General features: G+C 33.2%; 2 protein-coding genes across 2 annotated transcripts; one reads left to right on the forward strand and one right to left on the reverse strand.

Annotated features, from left to right (window-relative positions):
* Nucleotides 1-22: 22 nt before the first annotated feature.
* Nucleotides 23-5,819, forward strand: LOC129311158 (uncharacterized). The gene is made up of 12 exons (XM_054953206.1): nt 23-181; nt 1,312-1,396; nt 1,607-1,658; nt 1,756-1,776; nt 1,871-1,924; nt 2,456-2,506; nt 2,980-3,042; nt 3,179-3,244; nt 3,380-3,418; nt 3,868-3,990; nt 4,076-4,168; nt 5,230-5,819. Exons 1-12 carry the CDS (start codon nt 88-90, stop codon nt 5,434-5,436), a joined length of 948 nt encoding a protein of 315 aa, XP_054809181.1. The 5' UTR covers nt 23-87; the 3' UTR covers nt 5,437-5,819.
* A 1,039-nt stretch (nt 5,820-6,858) lies between these two features.
* LOC129311157 (phosphatidylglycerophosphate phosphatase PTPMT1-like) lies at nt 6,859-9,998 on the reverse strand. The gene is made up of 6 exons (XM_054953203.1): nt 9,180-9,998; nt 8,890-9,012; nt 8,240-8,333; nt 7,848-7,930; nt 7,648-7,737; nt 6,859-7,463 (listed from the first exon to the last, which is right to left on the reverse strand). The coding sequence occupies exons 1-6, from the start codon at nt 9,384-9,386 to the stop codon at nt 7,077-7,079; spliced, it is 984 nt and encodes a 327-aa protein (XP_054809178.1). The 5' UTR covers nt 9,387-9,998; the 3' UTR covers nt 6,859-7,076.
* Nucleotides 9,999-24,373: the final 14,375 nt, after the last annotated feature.

Below are 24,373 nucleotides of genomic sequence, written 5' to 3' on the forward strand. Positions count from 1 at the left end.
AAATGCAATGTCATGTAAATTCGCGAGGGCCCAAGTATTCTGCAAGTTGGATTGGAGGAGACACTCGCCAGCTTCCTGGTGGCGGGGATGGCCCTTACCTCATCATCCTTCTTCTTCATCCTCGCTGTGGCCTGCATCTCAGTTCCACTCTCAAATTCGATACCCTTTATAGTTCTCCATGGTAATTGCCTGCCCTTAATTTTTCCTTCTTGTTATTTCCAAGATCATTTAGATTCTCCCTTTTTTGTTTTCGATCTATTTTTGAAACTTGAAGTTTCTTGTTTGATTTTCGTTTGTAAATTGCCCGAATCTGTTGGAAGGGAGACCGTGGGGTTCCTGAGTTCTTCCAGTTTTGACTGTAATCCAACGATTTTTCCCATGCTCGGGTCATTTAGCTCAATTTTAGTGAAATGTTCGTTTTTGTTCGAAATCGGTTGTCGGTACTTCAGGAGTATGATAAATAACAATATATATATCTGTTTTCAACAGACAATATTAATATTTATGAAAGTTTGTGCCTGTTCTGCATTTTTAACTGATTTTTTATTGGTAGGAAAACTAAGTCTACATTGGCAGAAGAAATATTGAGGAATTCCACTAAGGTTTCCATCTCACGCACATTGATCCTTTCAAAGTTTCTAATCAAAAAAGCTTTTGTTGTTAATATGCAATATGCAAATTGGATTATGGCTATGCTATTCTATTGGTATTGTTTAATCGACTGGAAGAGGAATTTATGCTTGAGACTATTTGGGGGCTTGCTTGTATGATGAATAGTGCAAATATGTATATTCTTGCATAATTTTTAAAACTCAAATCTCTCAAGGTCCTTTACTCAAGCTGTGGTGACTTTTATTGTCCGTTTCACTAGAAATTCGAAAGAATTCTTACACATAAAATGAAGTGTATTATTGAGTAGATAGCTGCTTGCTTCACATAATTTAGTTCTGTGATAACTATTTTGTAACTGAGTCCCATGAACCCTTCTTAGTTTCATTATGTAGGTTGACACTTCAATATAATTGATTTGCAGAGGTAGCTTCATACTATATGAAGCATTATACCTCGTTATTGCATTGAATAACCACTTAAAGTTTTATATAGATTCTATCTCTGAAGTCTGAAGAATATCTTGATCTGTAAATTACTAATTTAGTAGATTGCAACCAGCTGACATGTGGTCAAACCCAATTTTCTCATTTTAAGCTTTCTGGTTCTTTGAGTGAATTACTTGGTTATACATGTATTTTTCTTTAGTTCACTGTAGTTTTTGGTGACTCGAGACTTATATCACACTGATTTGTACTGTAGGTATTGGAGATCAGTGTTCCAACCATGGAGTAGCACAATTCACTGAACTGCTGTCCAAATACTCTGGTGTGAAAGGATATTGCATGTATGCTTGGATATCTTTTATTTTTATTGATTGCTATACCATAGCAAAACTGAGCTTGAAATATGCTTAATTCGTTTCTAATATTCCTTGATTGAATTGCAAGAGTCCCCCATAGTTATCTGCGTCCCAGCCTGGGTCCCTTTTGCTATAATCTTGATCTTACAGAATGTGAGGTTGAATTTTATTCATTTCCAATGCTCTCTGGTCCAGAGAAATAGGTGATGGAACATGGGATTCTTGGTTTATGCCTCTCCAGGAGCAGGTAAGCGATCAGACCAAAGAGAAACTGCTGAAATGAAATTATTTCTTGTATTGATTATTCATGATCTGATTTTTTTTTAAAAAATACATTTGTGCAGACTGAGATTGTTTGCAAAAAGGTGATAAAGATTTGCTGGACTAGTATGGTAATTTTTGTACCTGGTTTTTGTGGTTACTCAAGCCTTTGAATGCTTTGTTCCCCATCATCTTCAGGTGAAGGAAATGAAAGAATTGAGTGAAGGATACAACATCGTCGGGCTTTCTCAGGTGATTTATACGGATTAGGATTTCCTTATCTTAATATTTTGTCTTTTCTTCACAAAATGGCTTCCCACTTATTTCATATTCAATTTTAGTTTGATAGATTTGTAAATTGATACGCTGGTCCCATCATCACATTGCTTCATATTCCTGCCAAGCCCTCCAATGATTTGTGACGCCTTAAATATAGCAGAGAAATTGTGTTTGGGTTATGTCTGTTCATTTCTTGTAAATTCATATTAAATTAGTATTCTTGGATCTCATCAATCAATTAGTTTTCTTGGATAGCTGACTTAAATCTTCTAAATTGCAACTGTCATTAAGTAATTCAATTCAGTCACCAGTTTATCAAATGACCTTTTGAATATTAAGTCATCAGGAGACCTTGGCTTTTTGAAAAGATATGTGTTACCATTTGTAAAGGATATTTGAACTAGCTAAGTTACCAGGATCCCACATAATTTTCTTTTCAAATGATTTGACCTTAGCTTTGTCTTCCCTTTCTTGAATTACTTCTTTTTTTTTTTTGTCCAACAGGGTAACTTGATTGGCCGAGGTGTTGTGGAGTATTGTGAAGAAGCACCCCCTGTAAGAACCCAATAAATTTCACATTCACTTTTCCCCCCTCAAATCATTTGGCCTGTTGCTTGAGGGTTGTGGTCATTGGATAAATTTTAGGTTATTTCAGTGTTTTATATTTATCTTTTGTATGATCTTATGGATTGCATGGGGACTCTTAATAATGTATTTGTACTCTGCCATGGATGAATTAAATCATCTTCAATTCAACCATGTGCTGTTTCGTATTTGATTTTTACAATAAACCTTTTCTGTAGATAGTGCTAATTTACTTGCTTTGATTAATTTGATTTTTTATCACTAGCATCAGAAATGGATCTTTTATTCCGGTGCTCTATGGCTGGTGCTAATTTACTTTCTCTCATTTTGCTGATCCTTCTTGTGATCGTTTATTTCCTTCTATTTTTAGGCATTTTGTATCCTTATCTTTACATTTGTCAACTTATGTTTGCAAATTTGTTCCTTTTTTAATTATTGAAAAGGTTAAAAACTTCATATCCTTAGGAGGCCCGCATGCTGGCACTGCTTCAGTTCCTCTATGTGGTGTGAGTATTCTTCTGGCACTTCCATCTTGATCATGTCATTGTAATTTTCGTGTTTAGACCAATCACTTAATTGTTAAATTCTTCTCTTGCCTATGCTTTCACCTTGATTTTGTTGAATGGTGTTTGGCTTCTTTAGTCAGGCATCTTATGCATCCTTGCAGACGCACTCATCAAGGCAGAGATCTACAGTGATTATGTTCAAGTATTCATCTCTTCCTTTTCTTTAGTTTCACTACATAACTTGCATCTTCTTTTGAAGTTTGTTTGCTTGTTGTCCCATGATCTTGTCACTTGTTTTGGTCCACGCTTTTGCTGACACATCTCAATTAAATTGCAGACACACTTGGCTCCTAGTGGTTATCTTAAATTGCCAAATGTGAGTTTTCTTTTTTCCTTCCCAGGCAAAAAGTGTCTTACTTCTATGTCATGAATTATACCTCTATCATAGAAAGCCTCTTTTTTTAGGTGCTTTCATATTCAGTTTCTTATTTAAACTATTTCCCCCATTCAATATTATAAGGCATTTTTAACCGAATCACACTCCAATTAGTTAGTTAATTGTCTTTAAAATTACATGCTCTTTTCATGTTTGCCCTTGTTTAATAAGGTGTTAAAATTATAAAACTTTATTAATTACCCCCTAGTTAAGGGTATTTTTGTAAAAGCGTTATTATTTATGCCTTTAAAGACTCAAAATGCCTTGTATTTTTTTAACATGATGCTTTAAAAAAAATGCCTTATAATAATGAAAGCTCCTAGTATAAATTTGGAGTTTTGCCTTGAAATACTTCCAATCCTTGATGGAATGATCAATTTTGATTTCAGGCTATACCTAAATATTTAGATAAATGTAGATTTCTTCCTGTGCTGAATAATGAACTTCCAGATGGGAAAAACGCCACTTTTAAGGAGAGATTCAGTAGCTTGCAGAATTTAGTGCTTATTATGGTAAGTTAGTCTTTTAAGTGTAAGGTAACTTCTCTTGATTCAATAAGAATATTGCAATCTGAAATGCGAATTGATTAATGAACAGTTTGAGCACGACACTGTTTTGATACCTAAGGAAACTGCCTGGTTTGGATATTACCCAGATGGGTCCTTCAGTCCGGTCGTACCCCCCCAAAAGGTAAAGAATCTTGTCTCTGTGATACACTTTTCTTATTATTTCTTTTCATTTCCATTTATTTGAGTGGTTTTAGTCTTTCCGACTACTCAGGTAACATAAGCCTCGTCGTCTTTAATATCTGTTAGTGATAAAAATCATTCCTCCTGAATTGTTTCGGTATCATTTTCATTTATTAACTATAATGTAGAATCTGGCTCAATCATGATTTAACACTAAATTTCTTTTGCCTGAAAGCTAAGTTATATGGATATCTAGAGACGAAAAAGGATTTTATGGCAGCATGTATAAATGACAGTAATATATATTACTCAGCATTACATAAGTCCAAAAAATGTGCTCTGATTTAGTGCAATGACTAAAATACTTGTATTAAAAATTCCAGCAATATAGAATTCTTCAGAGTTCTGATGAAATTAGATTAACTGATTTGTTCAAAATTAATACGAACATACCTTGAATTTTGCTAAATTATTTATACATCTCTATTTTGATATTTCCTCAGCTAAGACCTCCCCTGAACCAGAGTATATTTCAGAAAACTTAGAAGTTACGTTGAAATTTCACTTGCTTTATTTTTATTTTCATAATATACGAAAACATCTGAACATAGATGAAACATTTGTGTTATTTTAGCAAAACATAGAAGGGGTTCTGTGTGGGGTCTGTGTGTGTGTGTGTGTGTGTTTGTTTGTTTTTTGTTTTTCTTTTGGCCAAAGTGTGTACACTTGATGTTGGGGGAAATTCGTGTAGATTTTTAAAATAAACAATAATTTCATCTAATTTTAACTAAATTCAGAGGTTTATGCGATGCAATTCTTGTTTTCTTAAAAAAAAAAAAAGGAATGGTGTGCTTCGAAATAAATGAGATCTATACGTGGCTATCTCAACTCATTGTAACGAGTCCTACATTAGGGAGCTTTACAAGAAAAGTGAGGTTTTTGAGTTCAAGAGACTCTCCACTCATGAGAAGTGTCATTTTGATAAATATAAAGGGATACGCATGTAATTTATTCCAAATTTTATGGGATGATTTTGTTAATATCTCTTGATACGCATTGCAGACAAAACTTTACATAGAGGATTGGATAGGCTTAAGAAAGTTGGATGAAGAAGGAAGGGTTCAGTTCATTAGTGTGGAGGGAAGGCATTTAGGAATCTCAAGAGAGGATATGAAGAAACATGTGGTTCCATATCTGAAGGAACAGACATCTGCAAGAATCTCCAGCATGAGACTTAGGCCTTATTTGAGGTTGAAGGAGAAGCCATGATCGGCCACCCCCTTGATCACTGTAAGTTGCTGTGGAAAGCAAATATAAATGCAGTACATGATAGGGGAAGGAAAATGGTACAACTAGTCTCTTGCAGACAACCCTACGAAAGTAAGAATTAAAGACAGGAAATGGTATGTGAGAGCTCTTTATATGCGTTTTTTTCCCCAACGTGTAAATTTGCGACCTGATTTGACATTGATGCTATGATTTTATTTTATGCCGTGTCTAGTTTGCTAGGCTGTGGAAGGCTGGAATGGGAATGGCAATGGAAATGATAACTACCTGAACTTCTATGCATGTTTTTTTTTTTTTTGGTTAGTTTTATTGTCACGTGTGCAAATGGAGATTCTATCTGAAATGAGAAGAAAGTAATCATGGCATCTCTCTCTCTCTCTCTCTACACACACACACACACACATTATGAAGGATATATATGACCGCAAAAGTTAAGCTAAATCGATTCATTGCAATGGAAAGTTCAAAGTTGGTAGTCCATCCGGTTTTAACGGTTAGACCTAGTTAAGGAATTTGTTTTGTCGTCTTAAATGTAAGATTTCAATCTTTGCTTCCCACATTATTTTTTTTTAAATGTTGATTGCACACAGTAAGTATAAATGATTAAAAGGTGAACTATTTTTAAAAACTAACTTTTTTTTTTACAAATAATTTAGTTATTGGTTTTAATCTGTATGAATTGATTATCTAATTTCAACATATTTAGAAGGTTCTTGGGAAAAAGAAAAAAGAAAAAGGTACACCAGAGGGGGTATGTTGTAAATGATTTATTTAATGGGATGTTACAACATGCATCTTTACTCATCAATCAAATCTCCACATTTCAGATTTGCCATGAATTTCTTGGGCAGGAGTTTTTTTGTGGGTGTATATACACACAAATTTCAATTTCGAATCTTACTCAAGGTATATGATGTTACTGTTACATGTTTGAGTATATTTTTTACATAATTATATATTTATTATTACTGGGATAAATTTAATCATTATCAAATCTAATGAGAATATTTAGTAGCATAATTTGAGAAACAAGATTAACCCTCTTTTCACTTGATCATGCTTTAAAGGAAATCTTTAATCATCATTTCATGTATGCTCTCAAAGGACGACCCATGGATGATTAAAGAGTGAAAACTCAAAAGTTCCTCTAGTTTAGAGTAGTTTGGTTTTTTGTGGTTTCTAACGACTAATTTTGTGTATCACTTTTTCAAACAAGTGAATGATACTTAAGTCTTAAAAAAAATTAATAACAGTTAACTTTTCAATAATTTTTTTTAAATTATAAATATTAATTTAAATAATTGCGGACACAAGAGTTTCAATTATAAGTAAGACATTCTAAAAGTATCTCTTAATTTGCAATTGAAGTTCCCATGATAATTATCTAAGTCAATGCTTTGCAACTTACTCTTCAGAAAATCTTGTCAAGGATTTAACTGTTATTATTTCTTTTGAAACGTTACTGTCATTCTTCCCATTATTTTTGGCAAAGGACAGCAAGTAACTGGATACAAGGGAGAAAATCAGCTTCATAACTCAGCCCCGCTTTTCATTAACATGAATTATTCACCGTTGGGGCACAAATATCAGACTTTAAAAAAAGAGTGAGTAATGGATTTTTCTCAGTACACATGGATATCAACGCTAATTCCTCCCAAATGATCACTTGTGAATGAGGAACTATTTCCCCTTCCCTTCATTTTCCTTGGCTTTGACACACATCTCAGCCTGAGCCATGACATTCCTGTCAGTGCAGCCTGCCCAGCAACTCGAACATGGTACGCAAAACTTAGATCTGCCCATATCTCTCTTCTCACACCACTTGGTTGGATTCTTGGATCGTACCCTTCAAGATCTGACTCTGTTACAACTACAGACCCATCATCATCAAATTTTACCAAGTCTTTGGACGCTGATGCAGAAGCCTGTGATGGCCTCAAAAGTAAATTGGCCGTGGGAAGATATGAAATTGTGTTCTTCACCATGATGTGGTAGTATTCCTGAACAGCCTGATATTGAAACAGCGGGACTTAACAATCACAAAGCAAACATTTCCTACACAGTTCACAGTATTATTTCAGGTTTGAAAATGAAAGAAGTTTGCAAGTGGACTGAGATGGGGTCCAACATATGGATTTGGGTAAACCATTAGAATCCAAGATGATGCTAATCATAACCAAATCTCATGCTTACTTGCCACTGAGAAGATGCTAGTAGAACCCTTGGTCGAATTGACTTTACATAATCATATGCATCATCAGGTGTCATCATCTGGTAATGTACCTAATCAGGTGTAAAAGAAACTTGAAAAAGTCAGAACTTGTAAACCACAACGCACATCTCACTTTCCTCCCCCCAACTTTCTCCCCTTTTAAAGGTTTATTGGCACCAACCAGGTAACAGATAACAATGGTTGTGCTGCGACCACGCCCAGCTTTGCAGTGGACATATGTACTTCTCCCAGACGATGCATTTTCTTCATTGCAGAAATCCAATTGTCAAAATAGAATATATGTGTGTTTGTGTGACTCGTAAATAATTTCAAAACTATTAAATGACGGGGCATGCAGACAGTACAAGTCTACCCTTGGATGTGCATTCATAACTTATTAAAAACTTTGGTTTAGCTTGTAGATTTCTATGGGGAAAGAGGTGAATAGAGAGTAATTAAGTTCCCAGCTTTGTTCAGAATTTAGGGTTGAGGATTTAGAACTGTATCGGCGCTTCTAAATAGTCACATATCATTACAGTCAAACGATTTTTTTTTTTTCCCGGCAGTATTCACCATGTAGGAAGTCCACAGCACGGCATATGTCACGTAATGACGGTGCAAAACAATAATCTCTAGTAGGAATAACCAAATGCTCGATTCCATGAGCCTGCCAAAATAAGTTTGTAGTCAGAAAAAGCATAAGTTGCTGCAACAAATTCAATGCCATTGAAAAAAAAATACTGCTATGCCTACGAAACAGAATGATTCATGAGCCAAGACTAGAAAAGCACACTTCCTCGAGGCTTAGACACACAGTTGCAAACTCCACCCATCCATTAAATAATTAGACACAAGCAATTCATGGTAAAGTACAAGTTACCAACAATTCAAGGGGATATTATTGATGTTTTCTAGATCTTGTAAATTATAAGCTCACACTATGTATTACTGCACATCATTTTGAAGGATATGACCTCAATTGATCTTTCTTGTACAAGATCCTCTTATCACAATGAATGCTTCAACGATCAAGCTTTGGTACTTTGTGGGAAGCTGCAAGACCATGAAAGACGAAGTTCCAAAGACGAACAAATTTTTCTAATCACTGAAAATAAATTGACTCTCTTGAACCTATGAGTAGCAATCAAGTATTGATATAACACAAGCCCCAAATTAGAATATTCCCACAGCATAACATGCAGCAGAAAGAAAAGAACACTAACATGATATAGTGTGGTTGGAACCAAGGTCTCATATGACTCGTTCAATGTGATGACTCCACAAACGCCAAGCTCCTTCAAGCGGGGAACATCAATAGGAAATGGAACAGCACCTAATAATATGAACTGAAAATTTAAGTGCGTCAGAATATAGAAGAATTCCGGTTTCGTAGAAGACATAAGACAACAGTCGTAAACTCATTGCGACATGAACGAGGATAAAACCAAGAGAGGGTAATCAAATTTAAGGCCACGCTACAATTAAAAACAGAGACAAGAACACAAAAATTTACCTCATCAACTTTATCCCACCACCGAAACTCAGCCTGAAACCTATTCCTAAGGACATTGTAAAGCAGAGTAGGATAGAAAAGAGCACGAGCCCCTGCTCCAACAAGTACCCTTTTCACATCACTCACAACCAAGCTTCTTCTTCCAATATCACGATCCTCTAAATATAATTGCTCTTCTTGTTCACCTTTCACCTCTTCTCCCTTCATGGGCGTGTATCTAATGGAAATCAGAAAACAATCGCAAAAATTGTAACCTATAAAACACAATTGCCAACACGACGAGAACAACAATTATTTCACAACCCTTCAGTTATTCTGTGGAAACCAATCAAACAATATGGCAGAAAGCAAAAGAAGAGCCATGATCTCAAATCGACAAATAGAAGAAACGCTGAAAATCTACAATGGCTCCAACTAAGAACGACAGGAAGCGAGTCGTTCCGGAAACATCGTGTGCGAAATTTATCTGAGATGACAAAACAACAATAGTAAAACGATTGATCGAGTGATCAAAACCGGGGAAGAAAAATGAACGGACAAAATAATAATAAAATAGAGTAGTTAGAACTGGAAAGAAGACAAAATGGAATGGACAAAATAAAATTGAAATCAGAAACACTGAATTTGATTGAAGGAGGGAATGCATTGGAATGTACTCAATCCAGAATTAGATCAAGTAAGTCTGAAACGGCAAGAAAAAAGCATCAACGAACGAGAAAGGAATGAAGAGGAGGAATGGGGATTCATTGGGAAGAGATGATTCACATGACGAGGAATCCACGTTCCTTGCATCTCCTAAATCCAGGCCTAAATTTTTGTGCCGGAGAGAGAGGGAAAGTAGGTGGGGCTAATTTATTTTTGGTAAAATGATATTTAAGACCTCAACTTCAATTACAATTTAGTATTATAACATTTTTTAAAAGCTATTACTTGAAATTAAAATTAGAAAGATGAAAATTAGGTTTTAAAAAAATTAAATTAATGATAACTTGATCTATGACAATTTCTTTAGAAAAATAAGTTTAATACTATGCTTGACAGGAGGAAAAAATAGAGAAAAAATAACATTTTTCCTTACTTGGCTACAAAGAAAAAAGTAAAGAAGAAAGAAAAGTAGAAGGAACATAGCATATGAGATTCATATGTTTTTATCTTCAATTTTTCTCTCTAAATATAGAAAGATTTTAGAGAGATTTATTTTCAAATTTATCTATAAACTTGTTCATCGCCTCTTGCTTCCCTTTATTTTTATCATAATATTTGTAGTATAGTTACATTTTGATCATAAATTTTTGTTAAACAGGCAATATATTTAATTTTTATACTGATTAAAAAAATATTAGTTCTAAATTTTCAAGTTAATTTTCTTTCTTTTTAGTTTTCTCTCGCTTAACTAAACACAATGAAAGAAAATTATATTCCTCCCATTTTCTCTTATATTTATTTTCTCTCATCTCATTTTCTAGCATTCCTATTTTCCTACGTGAGTGAAGCACGGCATAAATTTAAATATTAATTTAGACAATTTACGTATTTAAGCATTTCAATTGTAGATAAAGTATTTAAATTTTAAATATATAATTTTTAAAGCATAATTAGGATTTCTGTTTTTACCTTTATTTTGAATTAATATTTGTAAATTATTTATTCAAAAAATTTTGTCAAAAAGCTAACTATTATTAATTTAATCTTCTAACACTTAATTGTCATTCTTCCATTAAAATTTTTCTGAATGAACTTTTTCCATCACACATCTTTCATAATTTTAGTATTTATCTTTCATATTTTTAATATTTATTTTTTGAATTTTCAATACTCTATTATTAAATTTTTCAAATATTATCTTGAATGTTTTCAATATGTTCCTTCAATGATTTTAACATTTATCTTTAATTCTTTTTAGTATTGAAAATATAAAAGATGAGTATTAAAAATATGAAATATGAGCAGTGCAAAAATTATCTTATTCTAACTTTAGCCAAGGATCATCATGGTCATATTTGAAATTTTAAAATTTAGTATTCTTAATTATAATTAATTTTTTAGGGGGTCTTTAAACGTCATTTTCCCTTTTCGTGAGTGTCATATATTTTAATTTCTTTGTAATCTGTTTATTAAATTTAATTTTTTGTTTGAGAAGGAAATGTCAGATATCTCCATCAAGTCACAATTAAATTAGGTACATTTTTTTTAAAAAAAATAGAAGGACCCATTTGTATTCTTGAAAAGATTTTGTTTTATTTCACTCTACCTGAACTTGTAGTTATATGTTCCAATAAGTATTTTATAGCAAACAGCACTATTTATAATGGGTTAAAACTTAAAACGCATATTACCGTTTATTTTTAGTTGCATAATTTAAAATAAAAATAATGCAGATTTGTGAAAAATTATTCTTATATCATCCGTTGATTTAAATTTGAATAATTGGACACTTGATAAAAACAAAAGGAAAGCTCTCAAGATATAAGGTTCGTTTGAAACTATCTTTGTTTTATTGTTCTAAGAACTAATATTTTGTAAAACATATTCTGAAAACAGAAATAATAAAAATGGTTGTTTTTTTATTCTCTTTTATTCTCTATAACAATAATTTCAGAACACTTGAAAGATATTTTTATTTTTTTGTTCTCCAAAATAATATATTATTTTATTTTTATTTTTCAAAACACTTTTTAAAAACATATCACCAAAAAAATTTTTGTTTTTTTGTTTTGAAAAATAAAAAACTGTTTTTAGAATAAGTTGCCAAACAAGCGTATAATTTTTTGATCCAAAGTTAGAAGTAAACACATGCTTCAAGACAGATGCATCAAAGACCTCCCAAGATAATTATTCATAGACAAGACTAACAATAAGTCATCATGAGTTGCTATTACCATTTTAACAACAAACAATTCCATATTGATCCATGTTTACAAATAATTCTTTTGAAAAATCCTTGAATGTGATTCTACGTATAGTCTTTTTAATTGGTTATGATATTTTGTTGATTATTTGAAATTTTTCAATTGCAAAATTTAATTTTTCCTAATAACTCTAATTAAAATGAACAGTACAGTAACACTGCAAGAGTTAAAGAAATAACACATAAAACATAACTAATAGACATAATTAGCAAGTATACATTTACCAATTGTCCCCAAGCATTCATGAAATTGTTGTTGGTAAAGAATATTGTAACATTCCAAATATTTAATCCAGAATTGATAAACAAATTAAGAGTGTAACCTCCCTGAGGTTAAACCATAAATTAATTCTAAATTATAGTTATTTGAGGTTTTGAAAAAAGAATTTCTCAAAAATCATTTTACAGGAATCCCAATTTGCCATTTTAAATTTCAAACATAAATTTAAGAACTCTAAATCAGAGTTTTTAAAAACAAAGCGAGAGCTTGAAAATTAATTGAGATTCAAATAATGAGTTTTAAAACTCAAAAATCATTTCTGTGCAAAAAATGACATGTGCGCCTCAGCTTACAGCTTGTGCGTCACGGCATATCTCCTCTATGCCATATGCCCCAACATGAGGTGCTATATGCCGCGGCGCATTATACGAATTTGATAGTTCAGTGCTGTCATTTGACAACACAGGGAGCGAACTTCCAACGTGTCCCAAATCTCCGTCCGACGTCCGATTGAGGTGGTTTCAGTGTCTACACGGAGCTTTCTCCTAGCTCTAGCTAATGGCATTGTTTCACACTTAAATTCATTTTCTATAAAAACTTGGACACTAAATCTCATTTTGACACATTTTCATAAAATCTCCAAATAGGGTATCCCAACTCAACCACTCGTGCCAATAGCCTACACCAACCCTCCGACTATACTCAATGAACTCTTGCAGACTCGTGCAACACACTACATGCAATCAAACACATTTATTTCACAAAATCTAACCCTAATTTTCACAAAACATAGAGGGAGATGAAAAGTTACACAAAATCAATCATTTCATTCATATTTCTCAAAAATTCATATGTTCCTACTTGCACAAGTATTTTGGCCTTATTCACGAGTTCACAACAAAACTCACTGACCTAAGACATAAAATATACTAGTTAAATACAAAATTATGCAAGTAGTGCACTAATCATGACAATTGCTACTAGTTGGCAAAGCCATTAACAAATACACATGTAAAAAAAAAAAACAAAAGAGAGGCATATAGAGGATTTGCTCCACCAATCATAAGCCTTAGCATGTTTCCCCGACTTGGATCCGATGAGCTAGGTCCTAAAAATAGTTAGAATTGAGAGGTGAATACAACCACTCAGTAACCAAGTTCCACTTAACCCTTACAGTTATATATTAATTGTAAATAGATACAATTAGGCACATAAACACATATATCACATAGTATTAGCCCACGGTTCAAAAAACTAACAACCATGTGATCAGGCTTATTACAAAACACTATGTCATGTTATGTTCAAAAACATAACTCAGGGTTACAAAAATAACAACCATGCACCCTTAACACGTGTTGGGCCACAAAACTAACAACCATGTGGCCGAACTTATGTGGATGATCATATGCCAACCTTATATCCTCCTGTTACGTCTAACATAAAATCGAGGGCTATCACGTGGCTACATCCTTCACGGACTAACCTAGTCTTTCACTTGTAAGGAGCTACCGGGCCAGGATTAACTCACTCACTTATGTAATCCAATTTTTCCCAATACTAACAACTATGGGTTATCGTACCCCTAATTTAGCCTCCTCATGAACCAGTGGAGACTAGTTAGGTTCAAGTTCCTCGTAGAATAAGTAAGACAGTCCCAAATCAACCATGGGACAAGGGCTACCTCTCGATTTCAACGGTCGATGCCAAGGCTAATTCTCGATTCCAACGGTCACTGCCAATACCAGTGGATTTCAATCAATCTACTCTGCTCCTTAGGCAAACTCCTGCCAATGATCATGCTATGCACATTTCACACATAATATGCATTTTAATAATCACTTCTCAACACATAAACTCACATAATACAAATACTTGCAATTTAACACATAATTCATCACAATTCTCCACCCATAATAATAAATCAAAAGTGATTTCATAAAACATCAAGGGTGGTAGAATTAAGGTTTTCTATTCCAAAACCATTTCACAATCAAGCACTTGCCAATATGCATCAATGATTTAACTTACAAATCACATTTCACAAACACAATTAACATTTAACTATAAAAATTAAGTTTTTTCCAGTTACGTCAAACTTTTGAGAGGTCAAAGGATTACCCCTCACTATATCAACTTCCCAAAACTTCAACAAGCTCAAAAGGTGCCAAAACGAACCTCTAATCATCCAAACCACAAAACATCATCATTACTTAACTCTTGAACATAAAACTCTACAAACACTATTTTAACCAACTCATAATCAATACCCATTCTTACTCAATGGACTCATTAGATTTCATTAATGCATATTATCATTAATAACACCTCAAACCATCGTTAATGCACATTAACCTTTTCCAACTACCTCATAAATACTAATTTTCAGACATTCAATGCTCTTATGGACTAGCCAATCATCAATGTAGTGGTCTAATACATTAAATCACTCCCATTAATCTCATTTTAACTAATGGAATCAGACTCATACTCCTATAGACTGAAAATCCATCTCCCAACTCAAACCTACCATAAACCATCATAAATGAGGGAAAGAAAGGAAGAAAAAGGTACCATGATCTTACCTTGGATGTTTGGGAGCTTCAATCTATCAACAATGGGATCAAATGTTGTGCCCTAGCAAAGTAAAAACCAAGCTCTTCGTTTTCCTTCTCTTTCTCTCTTCTGTTTTCACGCAGAAACGAATTAGATATATTTGATTTTTGGCCGTGCACCATAGCGGAGGGCAACGTGCGTCGTGACACATGGCACAAAGGAGCTCGTTACATTTAAATTGTCTTCGTGCGCCGCGGCGAACCAACCACTCGCTGCGGTGTGTGGCGCAAAACACAACTCTTCACTTTTTCGTCCTCTTTCCTTACCCGGGTGGCCTGCCATCAATCCGGATTCACTTCTAGGGCTGAAATCATAACAATTTATACCAAGTTAAACTTCTCTAGTCACCCACCTCATTAACTTACTAACTATCCTAATTAGGTTAATAAATTAAGGTTAAAATTTTTCAGATGTTACAAAGAGAACGTTAGTAAATTAGTGAGTTGATTAAGTTAATTGTGTTTTCCAAATTACTAATAAACTTGTTGGGTCATTGGATAGTTTTAGAATTGAGTAAAGAGGGGTAATGGGCTAATAGGGCCTAAGTGAAGGCTTAAATTACATATGGACCAACTAAACCATCTATTGCAGCGAATGCACCTTGCATTGCATCAAACGATGCAAAATTTTAATAAATCATATGTGTCGAGTAGCAAAAAAAAAGGAGGAGGAAGAAAGAATCGGGAAGTTGTAAGGGAAAAGAGTTTTCTATGCTAGGGTTTGAAATTTTAGACTCTTATGAGTTTGTTTGGTCCTCTTCCTTTCTATCTAGATTTCTTTTGTTTTTGAAATGTGAGAAAATGATTTTTGAGTTAATAGGGTTGTTAGGGGTTGATTGAAGTTGCTACACCTATGATTGGCAGTTTTATAGTGTTTATTAGTTGAGCTTTAGGGTTTTGGTTGAACCCTAGTCCCAAATGAAATATTTAGAGCTATGGGAACCCTAAATAGGTATGATTAAGCTTAATGAAAGTTAATAGGAGCTGATAAAAGGTTGCTAAGGCTTTAATTACATCAACAATAAAAGTTAGGGGTGTTGGGTTGCTTAATTAAATCAAAAAGTGCTTGTGCTAGAGTGGAAATCAATTGATAGGTATTCTAATATATAGTTTATCATAATTCAAAACCTCTTTGAGGTTGCGGAAACTGTTGGGGTGCTGATTTCTCACAAGTAACCCTTTTTATAATAAAAATGGTTGAAATAACTGGATAATATATTTTATTTACTTGTATGTTGGATTGTTTAAAAGTCTTCATGTAATAAATGATAATTTATAGGTATGTATGTATGTATGTATAAATAAATAAATATATATATATATATATATTATATAGTTTTGGAAATCTATGAAATATGTGCGCGCTTTTTTTCCGTAGTCTGTAGAAGTTAGCAAACGATGAACTCAACTCGACTTTTTAAAATTTATGCTTTTAAAAACAATTGTTGTTCATTTTTGTTTTCTTTTTAATCATATGATTCAATGCTTTGTTTTTCGGACAGTGGCTCCAGATTAATTCCATGTAAAAATTTAATTACCATATATGTTTTCCACTAATTAATTTCCCTTTCTAAATTTGATGAAATTCTATATATATAAAAAAAAACATTTACTTTTTTCTCTACAAGGCTGATGATTTTGTTTTAGCCTTTATTCAACAAAATACCACAAGGCTGAGATATGGTCACATAAAAATTAAGTACACTTGTCCCAAGACTTATCAACTCCAAAACACATGTCTTCACAATGCGGAATGATTCGAATCCAAAACACGTCTTCACAAGACGATGAAGGTGCATGGAAAAATTATTTAAAAATCTCATACAATGATTTTAATTATCTTAAAGTTCTATAAAATGTTCAAATTTTTATCAAGTTATAAATCTTGTGCAATTATATCTTGACAAAAAAAAATAACAAATTGGATATGAGTTTAATATCAAATTGTAATTTCATAAGATTTAGAATTTGAGAGCATTTTATATATTTCATGAGACTTATTGACAATTAAAATTCTTGTAAGGAATCTTGGAGTAATTTTCCCAAGGTTCATTTGCTGGACCAAACACATGTTACAAAGTCAAGTCTACCTACCACATAATCGGTTATATCATCATCTTCAGCTGCACCAAACACATGATTTGCAGCAACTACTTGATTATTATATCATTTTTGAAACTTTCCATTCCTTTCCTTAGACATTTTTAATCTCTTGAAAAGTATTGTACGAGAAGATCAAGGCATGGGTTCAGTTTATTTCAAGTAGATTATAACTCACATACGACGGGAGTCCACATCTGAAAGTGATCTTTTTTTTTATATCATGGCCACATGTTCATTTTCTTCTTCCTTCCTTCATAGTCTTCCAACATCAAGAATTTCAATCAACTTCAAAGTCCGAAAATAAAACATCCAATAGCTACCAACATTGATAATCAAGGACAGAAATCAAAAAAACCAAAAATTAAAAACTGAACTGGGTTTGAGAGAATGTAACAGTACTGGCCTCCTGCCTAGCAGGTCACAACTAGTATTGGGCTTGCTCACATCATCATAGCAGAAGCCAGCTTTTTTCAAGGTGATATTTGGATTATTTGTCACCCCACCCTCATGGAGGTCTTTTAAAACCTTTTGAAATTTTTCCAACCTCTCCCACCTTAATGAAGTTGAGACTGAATCTTATACCATTAAGTCTTTTACTGCAATGACATGGGTTAGCCCAATACTGGTCATGGCCTGTGGCCAATACTGTTACTTGTGACTTGTTAGATGAGTGGCCAGTATTGTTACAGAACAGGATAGAGGGGTAGATGGTCATTAATTATTTAATCTCTTCTGAGGGTTCAAGAATATCTCAACAGATTTCAGGGTCATCTTTTAGAATGAGGTTTTCTACTTTGAGATGGGTCACTTTGTTAGCAACACCGTTGAAGCCTAAGAGAGATTGCTTGTAAGAGATACGTTGTTTCACACCTAGAATAAGTGGAGGACTTGATGGAATGTCATGTTCCATGTCACAAGCTTTGCACTCATTAGACTCGCCTGAAGGGGAGGAATCTACCATGTTATTGTCTCCAAAAATAGGGACCTCGGGCATTGACAAGTTCATGCCTTTTTTTGGTTTCCTAGCTGCCTTCTTGTTCTAACTCAACTATAGTTAGTTAGGAGGTTGCTTGCAAAGACCATTGCTATTGATCTCCATGGAAAGGGGGAAAGAGAAACCGATGACATGAAACCCAAGTCAAAGCAAACCTACAGAACTAGAGGAGAGCTCAATGAATGAAGTTTCGCATGTGCTTTCAATAGCCCTTCTGAATGAATGGTGGAATTGCAGCAAAAGTACAACTTGCAGACATGGCTAAGCACTCTCTGGATCCTCGACCTCGTGTTCCGACACCTAAGGGGATCCTCTTGAAACTAAAATAGACCAGTCAAAGAAAGGAGGAAAATGGTATTCATTCCCAAGAAATCGATAACAGAACAAGCAAAACGAGAAAAAAGAATGCTTGTAAAAGAAAACTCTAACTCTAGTATGAAAAGAAGTTAAGGGCTAGGCTTTCTCTCTTCTTTATGGACGAGAGGAGGTCCATGAGTGTGCATGTCCAGTTATGTATAGGTGACATAGTAAGCTTCTTACACTTCAATGTGTGATGTAAGGTGAGATGAGAAAGAAGAGCTTACATGCAAGTGATGTGGCTTCCAGATTTAAGTTTGACGGTTGAAGAATTAATTTAACAGCCAAAGTAACAGCAAAAAAAAAAAAAAAAAACTGTATGTTAGAGTGAATTTGCAAATTTAAAATACTTTAAGATATATACTAATTATGCCTTTGAAAAAATTTCAAAAATAAATTTGTACTTTAACCCTCATATTATGTATACATTTTGAACAAAAATAGAAAAGGTGACGTGGCATTGTGAAATCAAATGATTTGGTTTGTAATGTATCTTTGGGTTAAATGACATTCTTGAATTTTGCCCTCAAGTTAATTATTGTTGCAAAAACAATGGAATTATACATTATCAAGTGGTACAATGTTTCTTTTAAGCTTAAAAAAGCAAAAAAGAAAAAGAAAAAGGTTGCAATTTGCCCAACGCCATAGAGAGAAAGTACACTTCTGCTAGTGTATTGCGTAGCGGAGCCTACAAAATATGACGTGTATCATCTGAGGTGTTTTTTGTTTGTTGTCTGCATTTACAACTTGGCATCCCACGTGGATCGGTTTGTGTCCAGTCCACAGTGCCTAATTTTATTTGCCTTGTACGATAACTAAAATAAATTACTTCCTCAACCTTCGCTTCTTGATCGTGCCATATCACTTATATATGCTTAGGTTATTCAAGTTGTATGGAATACTAAATTAAAGACAAGACTTTATATGCTAGGTTAGAAGGGAAAATAACCCATAAATTTAAGTTTTAAAATTTTAAATTAAGATATAATACAATTCTATTTTTTATAGCTCATTTGTCCTCTCCTCTTATTCTTTAGTTGTCGTTCCTCATTCTTAACACACATATCTAGGTGTTTTAGATTTTAACTTGGCATATAAAGTCTCATCTTTAATTTAGTATTCCATATATTTGATTTCGAGTACATAAACGACGCTATATACCAAATGTTACTATATATACTTAATAATAATGGTCAAGTGATTTGTGGAGGCACATCCATATATGTGGCCATGGAAGAAGATTTTTGGGAGAGCTATGTCTAATTGAATTGGCAATACTCAAATTTGATTCAATCAAATAATTATATAAAAGAAAATATGATAAGAATGAAAGCTAATTGAAAAATTATTACTACTTTTGCTGCTCTTCTGTCTTTCTTTTTCTAATTAAGCTTAGCTTGCCTAATCAATTCAAAAAAAAAATTAAGAGATATCTCGTTCTTAACAATATTCACATTAATTAGTATATATCATATACCACTAATTAACTTATTTTTTCCTTATCTATATATATATATATATAATAAATTTTTCATATTTTGTGTGCATGTGTAGACGTGCATTTTGCACTAGAATGAAATCTATTTACATATTGTGCCAAGGGATTTCTTTAATTAGTTTAATTACTCCCAAGTGGTATTGTGAATGCTAACAAATCATACGTAGAAATTGATCACAAATGGTACTCTAGAAAATGTTAGTCAAAATCAAATGATGCTAAAATAATTTTTACTAAATAACACAATTCAGAAAAATTATTAAAATTAGACATATTTAAATATGAATTTCATACATCCATTGATTGCTATATCAATATAATATTGTTTTATAATTTTATATTATAACTAACATCTTATTCTTGGTTGAAAAAATTGAAAAATTAGGGTGAAAATCTATAGCGTCTTCTTATATTATTTTTTACTCTCTTTCCTAATTATTTTGATTCTTTTCTAATATAAAAATAGACAACAAAAGTCCTCCTCCAATATTTTTTTTTATGAATACATAAATTTATTCACTATGTGCATACACACAAAATATCAGTAGAATGCAAATTGGCAAAATAATAATGTCCAAAATTTTCAATGAATTGAAGAAGCTGTCTTTGTTAGTGATACCAGAAAATGACTGTTGAAAGTTAAAGTGTATAATGTGTATATTCTTTATTTAGGCCTGCGTACCCGTCTAGAAGTCCAATAATGTTTTAGTGTCTTGTTTTGTTTTTGGTTTTTGGCCTAGTCGCGTATGGTTGTATTTTGGCTATATAAAGCCTAGTGGATGTTTTAGTCTTGTCCAAGTTTTTAACTAAAAATGATGAATATTCATGTATTTTCAAAAGCAGAGTTCCAAAAATCTATTGTATTAGCTTAGCTTTGATTTTTCTACATGGTATCGGAGTCAAGTTAGTTCACCGACCTGATTCATTTGCGCTTTATTACTTTAAACCTAATCTTTCCCCATTCTTGATTCTTCATCCCCTTTCTTCATCGTGTCATTACTCTCCATCTCCATCATCATGTCTGCCATTATTGTTCATCTCTACCAAAATCACCGATCTTTACCTTGACTTTTCTCTCAAGTTTTATCATAGGAGACTTTGACTACACATGATCCTCTGCTTTCGCCATCGACATGAACCACTTGCTTTATCTTCATCCCTCAGACACCCAAGCCTCGACCTTGGTTCCTCAGTCACTTATCGATCACACTAATTATGCCATTTAGAGCTGTGCAATCAGAATGGCTTATAAGGCAAAAAACAAGATTGAGCTCATCGACAAGTCTTGTAAGAGAGAATCACAGAATGAGCTTCTTCAAGGCCAATGGGATTGGTGCAACGCTGTCATCTTATCTTGGTTAATCAATTCAGTCTCTAAGGAAATAGCAGCTGGTATAACCTTCTCCGAAAATGCTCAAGATATCTGGAATGATCTTCGCAAGTAGTTCGATGTAACTGATGGAACTAAAATCTATAGTCTGTTTCAGTTTATCAACACACTTACTCAAGAAGGTACAAGTGTCCCAAGTTACTTTACAAAACTAAAAGAATTATGGGAAGAATTTTCCACCATTGTTCCACTGCCCATAAGTAAATGTCCTTCTTCTGTTGAATACGTGAGGAACATTCAACATCAAAAGCGTTTTAGTTTCTCATGGGCCTTAATGATTCCTACCAGTCCATTAGAAGCCATATTTTGCTCATGAACCCCCTACCATTAGTTAATCAAGCGTACTTGATGGTCTCTCAAGAGGAAGCATAATGCTCCATCATATCTTCCCTTCCAACATCTGACTATTCTGCTTCTAGAACTATAAGGGGTCGTGGAAGGTTTAAGGGCAAAGGCAGGAGCAACTTATCTAATAAATGCTCTTACTACCATCAAAAGGGCCACATAAGGGACAACTGCTTCCACATTATTGGGTTCCCTGCCAACTTTCAAGGAGGAAAAGGACAAGGGAGCCTACTTAGTTGAGTAAATCAAGTTGAAAGTTCTAGTTCACACAACTCATCCAAACCTCAACAAGAGCCTTTGTCCGATTGCCAACTCCTATCCCTAAAGGATTACAAGAAGATAATTGAAAATTTAAAGAAAGAAATTCAGTCTCTCTCAGCTAAGTCACTTCCAGTAAGGGGAGCAGATACCAATGATTCAAATAAACCCTCATGTTCAAACTTCTATTCAATTTCTCATATTTCTACACTTAAATCACAACCACACTAGTTATTAGATTCAGGAGCTTCCTGCCATGTTGTGAGTAAATTATCCTATTTTGACACTTATCATGACTATAATAGACATCTACTAAAAATAAAATTTTGAATGCTGATAAACTCACTATTACACACATTAGTAGTGTTAGAATATTTGATAGTATTGTTTTGAAAAATGTTCTATACGCACCTAGAATCTGCTATATCTTGATATCAATCTCTCAGTCACAAAATACCAGTATTGTGTTGTTGCCTTTTTCCCTAATTTGTGTGTCTATTATAAGATCTCTCCAGTAGTAGAATCAAGATGATTGGTAAAATTAAGTCTGGTCTATATTTGGTTGATAAGGGTTCTAGTTCATCATCTAGTATTCGTACCAGTAACACTGTTACCGATGATAATATCTGGCATTTGAGATTAGGGCATCCCTCAGATTCTATTCTTAGACAGTATTATTCCTTTACAAGATAAATTGTCTTCTATTGATTCATCTGGCTATGACATTTGCTTTAAAGCAAAATCATTTTTATTTCCTCTAGTCAAATAAAAACTTCTTTTTGCTTTGATTTACTTCATATCAATGTTTGGGGTCCTTATAAATACTCTACCCATCAAGGTTACAAGTTTTCCCTCACTATAGTTGATGATTTTTTTTCGAAACACTTGGATCTATCTTATGCATAATAAACATGAGACATTCTATTATCTAAACCCATTTGTTTGTCTTATAATAAATCAATTCTCTACCAAGATTAAATGAATCCAAACTAATAATGGGACTGAATTTGTAAATCATGATACCTCCACATATTTGTTGAAAATGAAATCATTCATGAAACCTCTTGCATTCACACTCCACAATAAAATGAGGTTGTAGAAAGAAAATATCGATAGATATTCGAGGTCTCTCATAGTTTAATGTTTCAAGCTAATATGTCAATTCAGTTTTAGGGGGATGCTGTTAGAAGTGCTATGTATATTATCAATAGAATCCCTTCAAAAGTGCTAGATTATAAAACATCTTATGAAATATTATATAAGAGGCAGCCTGACATTTCAAATATGAAAGTTTTTGGTTGCTTAGCCTATGCTAAAATCCTTGAGAGGTTTGAGAAATTTCAAGTTAGATCTATTAAATGTGTTTTCTTAGGCTATCCAAATAATCAAAGGGATACATCCTTTATAAGGTTGAGAATGATGATATATTTGTTAACCGTGATGTTGTTTTCCTTGAAAATGAATTCCCTTTTTTCAAAAACACTATGCACTAATAGTCAATCAAGAATAGTACACTCATAAGATCCCTTTATAGTTTGATGATATTCCTAATCCTATTATTCATCTGATTTTGTCTTATATCCAAATAATAACCCTGACTAAATTTGATAGCTCTAAGAGCATGCCTAATAACAATACTGATTTAGGTAGTGAATTAATGGTAACTTAGGTATCACAGACTGTTAGAGAAAGAAAAGCTCCTAGTTGGCTTAGAGATTATGATTGTTCAGATACAGATTTACTAATAAAATAGACAAGAAAGGAAATAAAAAAATTTTGTATCCTATGCAACATAGTTTAGTTATGCAAATATTTCTGAGCCATATAAGGAGTTCATAGCTTTAACAATGACATTAGTGAACTTGATACCTTTGAGGAAGCAATCAAAGATTAGAGGTGGACTAAGGCAATACAGATGAGATAAGTGCTTTGGAAAATAACAAGACTTGAGAAATAGTAGACTTACCCCTAGGAAGAAACTATAGGCTGGTAGGTTTTCAAAAAGAAATATAATGCTGATAAGACCCTAAATAAGTTAAAAGTTAGGTTAGTGGCTAAAGGTTTTAGTCAAAGGAAGGAATAGATTATACTAAAGCCTTTTCTCCATTGTCAAAATGATAACTGTTCGTTCAATCTTAGCTCTTGCGACACATCATAATTGGGACATAGTTCAAATGGATGTTGATAATGCCTTTCATCAAGGAGACTTAAATGAAGAAGTCTATATGAAAATCCCATTAGGATTTAGTAAACAGTGGGAGAAAATGTTTTGTAAATGGACTAAATCTCTTTATAGCTTAAAACAAGCAGTTAGGTAATGAGACATAAAATTGTGTGAAGCTTTAATTTCTAGAGGTTTTGTTTAAAGTAAATATGATTATTCATTATTTACTAAGCAAAATAGAGATGAGTTATTATTGTTTTGGCCTAGTTGATGATTCTTTAATCACTGGAAATAACCAAGAAGGAATAAAGAAAACCAAGGAATTGATGCATACCAATTTTA

Source organism: Prosopis cineraria, unplaced genomic scaffold (assembly GCF_029017545.1).
Source record: "Prosopis cineraria cultivar Desert tree isolate PC_DT_omini unplaced genomic scaffold, ASM2901754v1 PC5, whole genome shotgun sequence".
In the NCBI taxonomy this organism is placed as follows: domain Eukaryota; kingdom Viridiplantae; phylum Streptophyta; class Magnoliopsida; order Fabales; family Fabaceae; genus Prosopis; species Prosopis cineraria.

Coding starts and splice junctions, on each gene's coding strand:
- LOC129311158 (XM_054953206.1), top strand. CDS start 88: ATGGCCCTTACCTCATCATCCTTCTTCTTCATCCTCGCTGTGGCCTGC. Junction 182..1,311: donor ACCCTTTATAGTTCTCCATG/GTAATTGCCTGC, acceptor TTTGTACTGTAG/GTATTGGAGATCAGTGTTCC. Junction 3,419..3,867: donor GTTATCTTAAATTGCCAAAT/GTGAGTTTTCTT, acceptor TTTTGATTTCAG/GCTATACCTAAATATTTAGA.
- LOC129311157 (XM_054953203.1), bottom strand. CDS start 9,386: ATGAAGGGAGAAGAGGTGAAAGGTGAACAAGAAGAGCAATTATATTTA. Junction 8,334..8,889: donor TTCCAACCACACTATATCAT/GTTAGTGTTCTT, acceptor TTATTTTGGCAG/GCTCATGGAATCGAGCATTT. Junction 7,738..7,847: donor CCATTGTTATCTGTTACCTG/GTTGGTGCCAAT, acceptor ACACCTGATTAG/GTACATTACCAGATGATGAC.